General features: G+C 36.5%; 1 protein-coding gene across 3 annotated transcripts in view; it reads right to left on the bottom strand.

The window, feature by feature from the left end:
- The window catches only part of ENPP3 (ectonucleotide pyrophosphatase/phosphodiesterase 3), a 46,745-nt gene that overhangs the window by 15,730 nt on the left and 17,946 nt on the right, over positions 1-13,069 (bottom strand). For all 3 annotated transcript variants that reach the window (XM_080583851.1, XM_080583850.1, XM_080583849.1), the window contains 9 exons: positions 12,653-12,772; positions 11,308-11,417; positions 10,374-10,439; positions 9,178-9,250; positions 7,070-7,178; positions 6,799-6,927; positions 5,871-5,902; positions 2,859-2,986; positions 905-971 (listed from right to left, as the gene is read on the bottom strand). In XM_080583851.1, coding sequence (XP_080439977.1) covers positions 905-971; positions 2,859-2,986; positions 5,871-5,902; positions 6,799-6,927; positions 7,070-7,178; positions 9,178-9,250; positions 10,374-10,439; positions 11,308-11,417; positions 12,653-12,772 — 834 coding nt within the window. The remainder of the gene's footprint in view (positions 1-904; positions 972-2,858; positions 2,987-5,870; positions 5,903-6,798; positions 6,928-7,069; positions 7,179-9,177; positions 9,251-10,373; positions 10,440-11,307; positions 11,418-12,652; positions 12,773-13,069) is intronic.

Consider the following 13,069-nt stretch of genomic DNA (forward strand, 5'->3'; position numbering starts at 1 on the left):
ATGATCTGTTCTAAAATAATATTCTTATGTTCTCACAATAGAAAAGGAATTTTTAATATATTTTTAAAGACAATATTAAGACATATTACTACTTTATAAAGAAATATTTTTTTAATCAGTCGTTGTGCCACCAGCATAAGATTATCTATGATTAATGTCTCTATGTCAAGCAGAACTTTTTTATTTTTTTTGTCCAACACAAACACTGAGTGCCATTCTGATCAGTATATTGACATGTGGTCTTAATACAGTTGTGAAGACCTAGAAGTATCTCATTATTAGGCACAGGACATGGGACTAATAGAGGTATGCTTGACCTTACTTAAAGGTTCACATCACAGAAAGTACATGAATAATATGTATCCTCTTGAGCTCAAAAGCTCAAGACCTCTAAATAGACCTGTTACAGGACGTGAAAGAGACAAAATTTCAATACAAGCTATATTAATGTACAGACTATATTAATGACCTTTTTGCCCTGATGACATGCCTAAGGCTTGTAAGACAAGCAGAGAAAATGAGATTTAGCTTATTTGAGCACACAGGCCTTCAGATGTTCAACTGGGTTCCCAGAGCTTATGGAGATTTTTCAGTCATTGCTTCGGTAGAAAAGGAAATAACTTAGTGTTCCACATCTGAACACAGTATGCTTGATTTACTGGTTCCATGGAGTTAAGGTGAGCCATGACAAGTTTTACTACAGGATCCTAAAGAAGCTGGACTTGTACACACTGATGAAAAGCAATACCAATATGTGAACCCCATACATATTCACAGTTTACATGTCTGGATGACAGGTAAGAAAAAGCGCACTGCAAAAACTATTATATATTCTCCTGGTTCATCTAGCACATACTGATTTTCTTCATGAGAAGATGCAAGACTTTAATAGAAATCATCTTACCTCCATACTTTTAAATTCATTGTCATAGCCATGGTTACCTCCATCACAAAACGTGTAACTGTTGTCCCTAAGAAGAAACCATCATACACTGTGAATTAAAATGGCACAAATAGAGACAGCTAGTAAGAGTCATCCTGAATCACTGCACTCTGGACAACATCCTCAGAACTGACTCTGAAATAATATTGTGCTGCTTTTTGCTCATCCTGTGTCCATCTTTATGAAGAACTCTCCATCTTATAACATAGTTTGCTATGGACAGAAACAAAATGTATTCTAGGCAACTATGGAGTGTACAGTGAATCAATGTTTTCAAAATAAATTGAATAAATGCCTGTTTTTGAACTGAGGCTTTTACTCAGCAAGAACTTTCACAACAGTGTAATCTGCTTAGGAAGAATTCTTCAGTTATATTCTGTGGTATCAGCAACATAATATAAAAGTAATAATGGGAAAACTTATCTGTTATCTTCTGTGGAACGACACGAATAAGACTGCAAGGGATTTTGCCTTACAAGAGAGTGCAATCTCATCATATATCTTAAAAGGGTGAAGGAGAGATGTGTATGTGTGAGGGGGTTATAGAATTATTAACATGCCAAAATAGTCTGACTTATGGTGACTAATGCTTGTATTAATTTAACTGTTGCTGAGATACTTGGAAAGATAAAGACATAGTCATATTTATTCAACACATAATTGTCAGACCTATGTATCCTGTTTTCAGAGGCACAAGAACACTCAAGCACAGCTAAAAAGAAAAGGTGAATGTGATATTTTTATCCATGGTCTAAACTTTGGGCAGACCTGTGCGGTGCCAAGAGTTGGACTAGATGATCCTTATGGGTCCCTTCCAACTCGGGATGTTCTATGATTCTATGATTTTTCCCTGGGCATTTCTTTTTAGGTCCAGGACAATTATTTGGTTGCATTAAAATAAACAAGTCATGTACTGATCAGGTATTTTCTAGTATTTGAATAGCCTTGAAACTACAAGTCAGATCATAGTTTTGCTATTGTAGCCCTGTATCTAAGAAATACAGTATTGCTACTAATGCCACCAACTTTGTCCTGAGTTTTACATAGTTTTTTATACAGATAGCAGTAAAAATTGGTTATTCTGTGTAGAATGAGATATTTACAGCTCTGAGGTAATGATGTAGTGTGGAGAAAAACTGACCTGGTACAGTAGCAGAGGGCCTTGAGAAGGGGATACACAGAAGACTACAGACATGAGATGACAACAGACTTGCCCAAGCTGGCCTCTGGAGACCCCAAGGCTAGAAACAACTCACGAGTGTTTTGGTGAGTTATTAAAGAAATGTAGATCTGGAAACTAATATAGCCATATTTAGAAGTAAAAAAGAGAAGACAAGACAAGTATTTAACACATGTAAAGTACACCAGAAACAGTAGAATGAGATTGTGTTGACTTGCAGACCAGGGAAGAATGACAAAGTTATAGAAGTGTGTTAGCATACATATAAAAATGACCTCAGTAGGATCACAGAGTGAAAAAAAAGAAACATAAGCATCATATTCCTACTGATGAAGGATTTATAACGCTAATTACTGGCCATATCCACAAGCACAGCAGACTGAAGTCATAAGGGCCCAGAAGAACAGTGACAGGATGACCTTAACATCAGGAAAAGGTCTAGATACTAGGAAGGATTTGCGTAACACTTTTAACTGCACTATTTTTGATACTTTTTTTTTTTAATATAGTTTTTTTTTTCTTTTTTTTTCTTTTTTTCCTGTAAAAATTTGTTCTGGAGTACTAGAATTCTTTGACTAGACTGTTAAGATTTCAATCATACTAAAATACATTCTTGGCTTACATTATTTTTACACATGAAAAAAAATTAAATGTAACACTGCAAGTCTTACAAAACAAGAAAGGAGGCATCAATGAATGAAATGAAAAGGAAAACAGTCACAAACATGATGGTACCTTACAGCCAGCCACTGTCGATCCACCAAAAGATGAACTTTGTCAATACGAATGTTGTTAGCATAATGGAACCGTTTTGGCAGGTTAGGTGTCAGATAAGGCTTGAAGTGCTGAGGGGATCTTTTGCACTGCAACACAGGAAAAGGCCCAGTCATGAGTTTTGTGCAGTATCAAAAATAAATCCATCATTGAGTATTATCACAGTGACAGGTGTGTAAGCACAAATCATATTGTTCAGAGATAGCTTCTCCAATAACCCTGCATACCTCATTTTCAGCCCAAGAGGCAATGGAAAGAAAAGCGACTTATTTTGGAATTGTTTGAAAATATACTGCTCTAATACATATAGTAAGCATACCAATACTGTGGTAAAAGCACTGCTAAGGCTGAAAGACATTTAGTAGTAATGTTTACTCTATACATCCATACTAATGTCACTGGCATCTCGTATGTAAGTTCACAAACTACAAGAGAAAGTTCCTAGGTAGTTCATGATTTTCTGCCATCGTCTATTACTTTACCATTCAATAAACAACAAAGAAAACCAAGTATACATAACATAGTACAGTCTAGAGTTTTAGCTGCAAGATTGAACATCTAAATGTCTAGTGCTCAGCTATTAGCTACAGACCTTAGCTTTAACATCCACATTTACTATGTTAATATAACTGCTGTGTTAACAGGCATACCATGAAGGAGTTTGCCATCAAGAGCCTAATGACAACCATACAACATGCTGCAAAGATTTAACTGCATATCATCATCAGGAGCCACTCCACCAGCCAGCAACCATCACAGCAATGTTTCAGAGGTGTTGATCCCGTTCAGAAATCTGGGACAACACAGAACAGCTAAAATGCTGAGGGAATTGCTGCTAGAAAGCAGGTTAAGCCAGAGAAGAGGACCTGTTTTATCACACAGGCAGCACACAAACTATCGCATGCTTGGGAGTCTGATCTGAGATTTTCACCTTTGAGCCATAGAATTCTATACTATGCACAGAATGACATTCATATATGAAATGAGAGTAAAATGTCCCTGGATAGTCATCTAAGAAGCACAGTGAAAAACAACAAATAAGGATTCAGTGGGTTTGCTAGCTCAGGAGAGGAGATCATTCTGCAAAAGATACTTAATAAAAGGGAAAAAATAGAGGAAATCGACCTAATTAATATACAATCCACAATTTCCTTCTCTGCTCCAAAGCCTCCTTCTAACAACCTGAAAGAGACAAAATACGGGATGTAACTATCTATGAATAGACAGGGGGAAAGGAAGTCTCCTCAATCCAGATTATTCCTACAAAACAGAGATGTTGCATCTCACCTTGTAACTATTACCAGTAGCAGTTTCAACTAGAGTAGAGAACATGGAGAATCTGCTATTGCCTTCACACTAACGCTCTTTGGTATGACAGGCTCCACGTCATTTAATGGGGTAGAAGATGTAACACTGAAAAAGCTCCTTCCTCTATTCCCAGCCCGTGATATTCTACTCCCGTGTCTGCTTTGGATGCTGGAACAAAGGACATGTTCTTAGGTATTCAGAATCAATAAGAATTTAAACAGGAATTTCACCGCTTTCTGGACTTCGGGTGGCTGGCAAAAGCTACGTGTTGTATGGCACAGATGTTATTCAAGAGGTTACAGGAAGACCTCCAGTGGTGGTTTACTGGAAATACACTCAGCTGAGACAGCCTAGTATTTTTCCAAGCTGAGTAAATACTCAGCTCTAGAAGTTTCAGAACATCTATCCACTGCTTGGACTAGGACTAGTCACAGAGTAGGAAACAAATTGCCATTGAAGGAAAGAAAGGAAAATTATGGCAATACAGAGAGAGTGAGCAGTTTATATCTTTAATTCACTGTGAATCATAAATTTAAAGGAATACAAAAAATCAAGCTTCCTACAAGGATGCTAGTTTTCATACCACATGTATAACAAGTTAATGTATAACTTGATTAAAAACAAACAAACAAACAAACAAATAAATAAATATAAAACACCACCACCACCAAAAAAAAAAAAAAGCGAATTATCTATCTAAAAGACTATAAAGAAAAATATGCAGTGTTCCACCTTATCACCTTTCAGTAAAAGAAACAGTCTTGGTCTTCCTGTGTTTTGCACTCCATCCTGCACTCATTTGTTTGCATCCTTCAGCACTCAACTGCCAGAGCACACGTAGAAGGAGCAATGATCTACACAGGAGACACAGGCAAGCTTGGACCTGCTCTCAAGTGCTACATCCACAAAGTATGGCAGAACTATCACCATGGAGACCAGTGGTAGTGCAGCATACCTAAAAGTCCTGCAAGTGCTTAAATCATATGCCATAAAAGATCCTAAAAGAGCCATACCGCCTCATGCCAAAGGTCCATCTTGCCTAGTACTCTGTTCCAATAGTAGCCAGAATCAGATACCAAAGTATAAAGAAAGCTTATACAAACAAGTCAAGTATTAAATTAATATTCTTTCTTGTACCTGCTCAGCTTCCTCTAGGCTTACTTGTGCATCATGTTTAACAGCCCTTACAGGCCTGTCCTTCTTAAAGTCATCTAAAATCTTCCCTTCGTATTCATATAGTAAGCCTCTACAAAACCCTGTGGCAATGTACTCTACAACATCAAAATCTGTTGCATGGAAAAGTTGCTTTAACCTAGCCTGGGTGCAGCCCTTGTGATACAGAGCTAACAGGATGTCTATTATTTAAAGCACCACTGTGTTGTATTCTGTTCCATAATGAAGATATACCTTACTTTCTCCATCTGAAGTCAGCTGTTTCTTCCATTTCAAAGTGAAGCTCAGAAAACTTCTTTGCTTTGAACAGAAATACAACACAGCACTCATCTGTGTACTATTTTTGAACAACTTCTAGAACTACCTCCTGTGGTACATTACAATATGCTATTTAAACTGGCACTGTAATCTCAGTTTTTCACAAATTCTGTTTTTTGATCAGATTCCCATTAAGAGGAACTATGAGGAAAAAATATTAAAATATTTACTCACTGTGAGGTTTTTAACAATTCCTTCTGAGTCAACTGTTAAAAAGAAAAGATCAATCAGCATACATTAAAACAGTTGAAGGTCCAAAGCCTTGTGAGAAAAATTTCAACACACTTTTTCCCTGTAAAATTGAATTTCTTTGTTAACTTGTGAAGATCATGGTAACCATAACCTTCCATGGATAGGAATGTTATGTTTCCAAGAATAACTGCCTGTATACATGATAGCCTGTGACAATACCTGGGTACATCAAGAAAGACTGCCTACACCTAAAGCTGATAAATCATGAAAACCAAATTTTCTTCTCCCTACGAACCTCTGTTTGAAATAGAACCTTCTTTACATTGAATTGGACCTGGACTGCTTGTCTAGTATTCCAATTCCAGCAGCAGTCACAAAGAATCCAGTCTGTCTTAGCACTTTCACCTTCCATGTTTTAGAAGAGTAACTTCAGTCTTTTGACATTAGCTTTCTAAAATACAAATCAGAGCATTTTACAGAAGGCAAGTTCTTTCAGAAAGAGTAAGATCATTAGAAGAAATAAGTCAACAATTATACAGAAAATAAAACACATAATAAACATCATTATTCGCTCCTCTGGACTCCTCAGTATACTTTGTTACTCTGTTCCTGTCTGATTTAGTCTGTTACTTAAGACAAGGAAAGTCTGCTTCAGGTTGTATAAATGCTGTGTCTATAAATACAAATACAATTAGAAAAGATAAAAGAAAGTGCAATAGGATTCCCGCTTTTCATTAAAATCTGCAATAATTAAGCCTTTTAGAATACTTTATGAATTCTCTAAACTCACTGAATAGAGCACTTCCATGGTTTACCTCTCTCCCTTCTTTTTCCTGATACAGAAAGTTTTGTTTGTTTATTTATTTCCTGATAGAGTGCTTGTGCAATCCCAGGATTGGTCCACACTTACAAGTATAATAGTCCTGAGGAACATTGCTTGCTCGAATGCGAGCTGCAGGCCCAGCATATATGTAGAAATTAACCTGTTGGAAGTAATCAGTCATGTATTCTAATTGGCTGCAGTAGGTCATATCCATCCCTAGAGAACAATACAGAAACAGTTATATTTCAAGATACCATAAAGTGATTTATAAAATTGATTAAAACTAGTAAACACACGTATTACAAGAAAACAATGACTCAGTGAAGTTTACATTGAAAAACAAAACTATATACATTACCATGATCAGCTAAAACAATGAGGTTTACACAATTGTGCAGGTTTCTCTGTTTAAGTCCCTCCATTAGCATTCCTAGTGTTTGATCTGCTAGCTCTAAGGCTTTGATTACCTGTGAGAGAAACAAGGTTCATTAGAACTTTCCTTTGTTGCTGATTTCAAGTTATCACTTAATCAAGTTATCACTTAAATCAAAGTCTGAAAAAAAAAAAAACAAGTTTTTCTGTCAGCTTTCATGCTGTTCATATTGCTTCTTTATTTCTTCTGCTCCAGTGCAATTGACCATCACCATTAGAGTATAGATGTGCAAAATCCAAATACTCTACCACAGAATTTGCTACACTAAGTGCATTTTAAAGACTCACATTAGATTTTTTTCTATTACTTTAGCTTTAAAATATGTTTATTAAAAGAAAAATGTAACACATTCAGATAATTTTTTCCTTACCCCCCAATTTATATAAAATATAAAATTTATAATATTAAATGCAACTGTCATTGTAGCATGAGAATGTCGTATTAACAATAAGCAGCGTTTCAAAAACATTTACATACACTTGTTACCTATAGCATCTAATGAAACATGGTGCCCTTCTCCAATACAGAGTCCCTTCAAGCTTCCTACAGAAAATCACTGACCATCTGTACTGAATTTACATGGCAAGGTTTTGGTAGTGGGGGTCTGCAGGGGTGGCCTCTGTGAGAAGAATTCAGCAGCTGCCTTGTCTTACGTAAGGGCCAGTTTCAGACGGCTCCAAAAGGGACCTGCTGCCGGCCAGAGCCGAGCCAATAAGCAATGTCTGCACCTCTGCGAGAGCACATTTAAGAAAGGGAAAAAACTGCTGTGCAACAGCTGCTGGGAGAGAGGAATGAGAACCAGCCCTGCAGACCCCTAGGTTAGTGCAGAAGGAGGGCAGGAGGAGCTCCAGGCATGGAGAAGTTCGCCTGTGGAGAGGCCCCTGGTGGAGCAGGCTGTCCCCCTGCAGCCCATGGGTCCCACACGGAGCAGATCTCCACGCTGCAGCCCGTGGAGGAGCCCCCGGTGGAGCAGGTGGATGTGGCCTGGAGGAGGCTGCGGCCCATGGAGAGCCCCCGCAGGAGCAGGCCCCGGGCCGGAGCTGCAGCCCGTGGAGAGGAGCCCACGCAGGAGCAGGGGGCCTGGGGGGAGCTGCCGCCCGTGGGGGACCCGTGCTGGAGCAGTTTGGAGCACCACACCACCTCTGAAGTAATATGGGAGAAATCCATCACAACCCACCCTGCAGATCTTCACAGAGAATGGCTCTTCCCTAAGTGGCATAGCTGACTTACTGTCTCCTTCTAAGAGCAAACAGAAAGGACAACACCTTACTCAGTCTGAGGAATTGCACCCTTCTTGTTCCCCTAGCTGCACTCTCTTGACAATCTTGCATGCAAGGACAATGCACACATATACAATTATGCATACAGTCAAGGGTTTTTAAACCCCTTGTGCACAAAGAGGAATTGAATTTGCTTTTCAATTAAGGAGCCTAAAACTGTCCTACAAAGATCAGTTTTTCTGTTCTTGTCCACTACAAGAAGGCCTTCTGTGGAAGATCATTTTCAAAGCTATTACGCAAGACCATTCTAGGAAGGAGCTGATATGATAAGCCCTAAACGCCTTAAAGATTGAACTTTTTTCATGCATGCAGATAAAAAGGAAATATTACAAATTAACAAACACTGAACTAGAATGAATGGAATATATAAGAGACAGTTCTGAGAACTTTCTAGGCCACATGCTTCCAAATATCACTTGCCAATAAAATTGCAGTTTAGTCTAAATGCACTCAACTTGAAACTTAATACTATGTATTAACAGTATGAACAGTATGAACAGTATGAACAACAGTATGAACAGAAATGATTTTCTGCCAGTCTGTTTGTATTACAGCTCTTTTGGCTCACACACACTGCTGAAATCATAACTACGGGCTCAGCCACAAGCAAGAGTCTAACTTAATGAAAACTCAGAAAACAGTCATGGTAATTTTTGATCTAGTATACTTTCCAAGTTTATAAATCAGATAAGTTTATAGTATGGCACCATTTTTAGTGATATTTAGTCTAGAAAAACCACAAAAACTACTTACGCCACCACTAACTGGTCCAAATGAATGTCCAGAAGAATCTGGTTCTTCAATATACAAAGTGTAGAAATCAGGCCTCAAGTTACAAATAAATAAAAAGGAGATATTATGAAAATTTGGAGACAGCATTGGAAAAAGAAAAAAAACTCACTTAAAACAAAATAAAAGGAAATACGAACATAATTATAAGTAATTTCCTCTAACCTTAAGAAAAAAGAAAAAACAAAAACGGTAACTATAATCATCTACCTTCCTCTGAGTTTTGTAATTAATCAACATGGACTATTTTATTTGGAATTACATTTTAAGAAACAGTATCCAGTATCTTTAATAGTATCCAGAAATCACTCTGTAAAACCTCAGGATTTTAGAGAAAAAAGCAAGCTGTTCCTTGAGATACAAATGAAACTACCACCAAAATGACCTTATCCTGCTCAAGCGGTGAGGCTCTAGAAAGTATCTCCTAACTGCAAATATGAAGACTTTGGTAACAAATCATCATATAAAAGATTTCAATTGTTTACATGTTACAAAGATCAGCACGGTAATCTGTCATTCTATTTAAACACACACACACACACACACAAAAGATTCTTAATCTGTCATTATTTCATTTAAACTGCAGCAGATACAAATCTATTAGGCACTTAACTGCCAAGTTACAGTCCTAGATCACTACAGGGTTCAGAATCTCGTGTCATTTAGAAGATGTAAAAGTGTTCTACTTTGTCATTCTCTGATACATGCAAACATAGTAATATCCACACCACTACTACCAGTACTGACATCTGCTTTTCATCCTGAATTACTGCCTGCAATTACTTTCAGATATTTAACCTTTATTTTGTAAGACCTCTCATACAAAATCTTTCATCCTACACTCAGACTAGAAACTGAATGTTTCATGTTTCACCTAGGGCATATGCCAAGAAAAAAAAAAAAAGACAAAACAATAAAGGAAAACTTAAGCAACAGTACATTCCATTCAGATACATATGCACCTCTTCATCTTTTGTATCTACAACCTTATGTTGAAAATCGTTAACTATACTTATACTACAATTTCATGTTCAGCAAATTCTCATTTGAGATGGCGAGGGAGATTCCACGTTTCAGAAACACTAATAGAAAGTTCAACAGCAAAGTATTACAACCATTCTAAGCTGTATTCTTACAAACTACTAGGATATTACTGTTACCTTTCAGATTTGCTATAATCAAGCCATTTCAGTATTCCTGTAATTCTCTCTTCATATGTAACTGAACTGAAACAAACAAACAAAAAGGTATGTCAACAAGCCCTTTCTGATTTGCCCTCCTAATTCCAAGGAATCTAAGTACAGAGAAAGAGTCCACCTAGTTACTATATTACTTTATTACTCTAGTAACATAATAAAGTCAATGACTTGTAGTTCAAGAATGACATATCTTAGTAAGATACCAGTAATAAGTAATTTCTTATCAATACAGCCTTACAATTATATACTAACTTTAGAATGTGCAGAACCATGAGAGATTTACTGAAATCACAAAAATAAAATAAAAAAAAAAAATTCGCTAATACCAATGCCTTCCAAAAGATGAAAAATTACTTGGTCTAAAGGTCATCTTCCTTCAGTAGCTTCCCTATGCAGTGTCTTTCTTCAATTAGCTTCTGCCTTCTATAACCTCTTGCCAGTGTGTCCAAGTTAGTTAGGGCATAGGTTATCTGAAAACTTATTATCAAGTACAAGTACGTTTAAAGAGTTAGTTATTATGTGTAGATTTTATGTGTGAAAATATGGTAGTCTTTGGTATAGCTTGGAGGTGGCTACTAATTATTTACAGGATGCCTTCTGAGTGGGAAATTAGTGGTTTGCACTTGGCTGAAACTTTCAAAACCATCTAGGAGAGGAGAACATACAGTACCTTTTGCCTTTCTTATTGTGAATCACCTAAATGGGTTTGGAAATTTTAACTATTAATGGCAGTTCCATGGCAAACACAGGACTATGTGACATGGCAGTTGCCACTCAGACTGTTGTTTAAAAATGTAATTATTAAATTAATTATTTAGGTATTTAACTGTTATATGACAATTTGTATTTTTGGAGTAATTTAGGGGAATTTACCACAAGCCTTATAAAAACTTACTTGTTGTATATATTGTACAAGTCCGGGTATGTACCATTAATGGGAACATCAGAGCCTGGCCAAAAGAATGTGCCTGCTTTCAAACCTTGGTACATTGCTGTCAGCCACATCTATGGATAAAGATATAAACAAATTATTTTATTGCATTTACACCACTGGAGGACCTCAGATCACCAGAATCAAAATACATGATTGGATCAGAAATATGGGCTGCAGGCATACGTTTCTTTCTTCTTTCATACATCATGTACCTAACAAATCATCATGTTGCCTAACAAATGTATCAGATTTGAAGTTTGTTTTCTGTGTACACATTCTGAAGAAACATTGGTAGCATGGGAGTGAGTATGCTGCAGTTTCTTGGGAATTCTCAGAAAAAAAAAAAAAACATTCAGGTATTTCCATAGCTGACAACAGGTAGTGTGGCCTTTTTCCCAATGACATATCCCACAGAATGGATATGTGGATCCAGTGGAATGAATCATGAAGATGGAAGATATGGTTTCTTGTTATATAATTTTATTATTATGGGGTATATTTCTCTTCAAGAGTGCAGCTGTGGTCCCTACTGAATCCTTCAGAAAATAACAGCACCAAGATTTTTGTACTTGAGTATCCTATAAACATGACTACACATATATATATAAATATATAATCTGTATGTGTGTATATAATTAAATATATGTAGGTTAAACAGATATATTAAGCATATACTACATGTGTAAATATTTTTTTTCTATTTTTGTACTACTTGGTATTTCTAGTAAATTAATAATATTAGCCATAACCACAGATACAATCAGGAGGTAGGTTTTTTTGATGAAATGAGTCACATTTTACACAGAAGTGTTCATTTAGCTGGAAATGAAGTTTCGTGCTATCCTATTCTTTGTTTTTATATGCCTGGACTTTATAAGTGTATTTTTAAAAAGATATATTTTGGAAATAGATTTGCAAATTTCATTGTTTTAGCTAATTGTCAAAAACTAACTAACCAAACAAACAAACAAATACAACCCACAAAACAAAACCCTATCAAAAATTTACTAAGGTTTCCTGTGGCAAGAATTCCATTACAATAACAGCCAAAATATTTAAGGATTTTTCAGAAACTGTCACATGAAGAGAAATTTTTAAGTCTCTGAGTCAACATTTTAAAAGTTCTTTTACCTTCAGAAAGAAAACTGTTTTGAAGGCAGCCTATAATATGAACCCTACAGGACATTTAGCATGTACTGCATGTATATCACACAATTTTGCATTTTATTCTCTTTTTGTTTTGTTTTATAATGTGACACACGATCCCTTAGACATAGAGGAACACCATGAATAGAGGTAAACCTACCGGCTGTCCCTTCCACCACGAAGGCTGGAATTTTTCAGTCCCTGAAAGTGAGAAATGCTTGTTCAAGTCTACATCATACATGCTGTTATCAATAATACCATGAGATTCTGGATACAATCCCTGCAAAATGAAAACAAACAAACATAAAACTATGAACCTTAAAACCAAATGAAACCTAAATTATGTTGCAATACACAGTATTGCAATTATTTTATGGCTGTTTTATCACAGAAACAGCATACATTTCCTATCTCACATAGTTCATCAGATTCCTTCCAGTGAATTCAGTGTGCCTTGCAAGTTCCCTTTCAGTTTTCCTGTTTTCTCCACAATCCAGTTAAAAGCTGATATGCTATAGATTAAGTATCAGATATGTCACATGGTTACGTATCAGCTGCCAAACTCATCCTAACACAG

This window comes from Anser brachyrhynchus, assembly GCF_964034855.1.
Source record: "Anser brachyrhynchus genome assembly, chromosome: 3".
NCBI lineage: Eukaryota > Metazoa > Chordata > Aves > Anseriformes > Anatidae > Anser > Anser brachyrhynchus.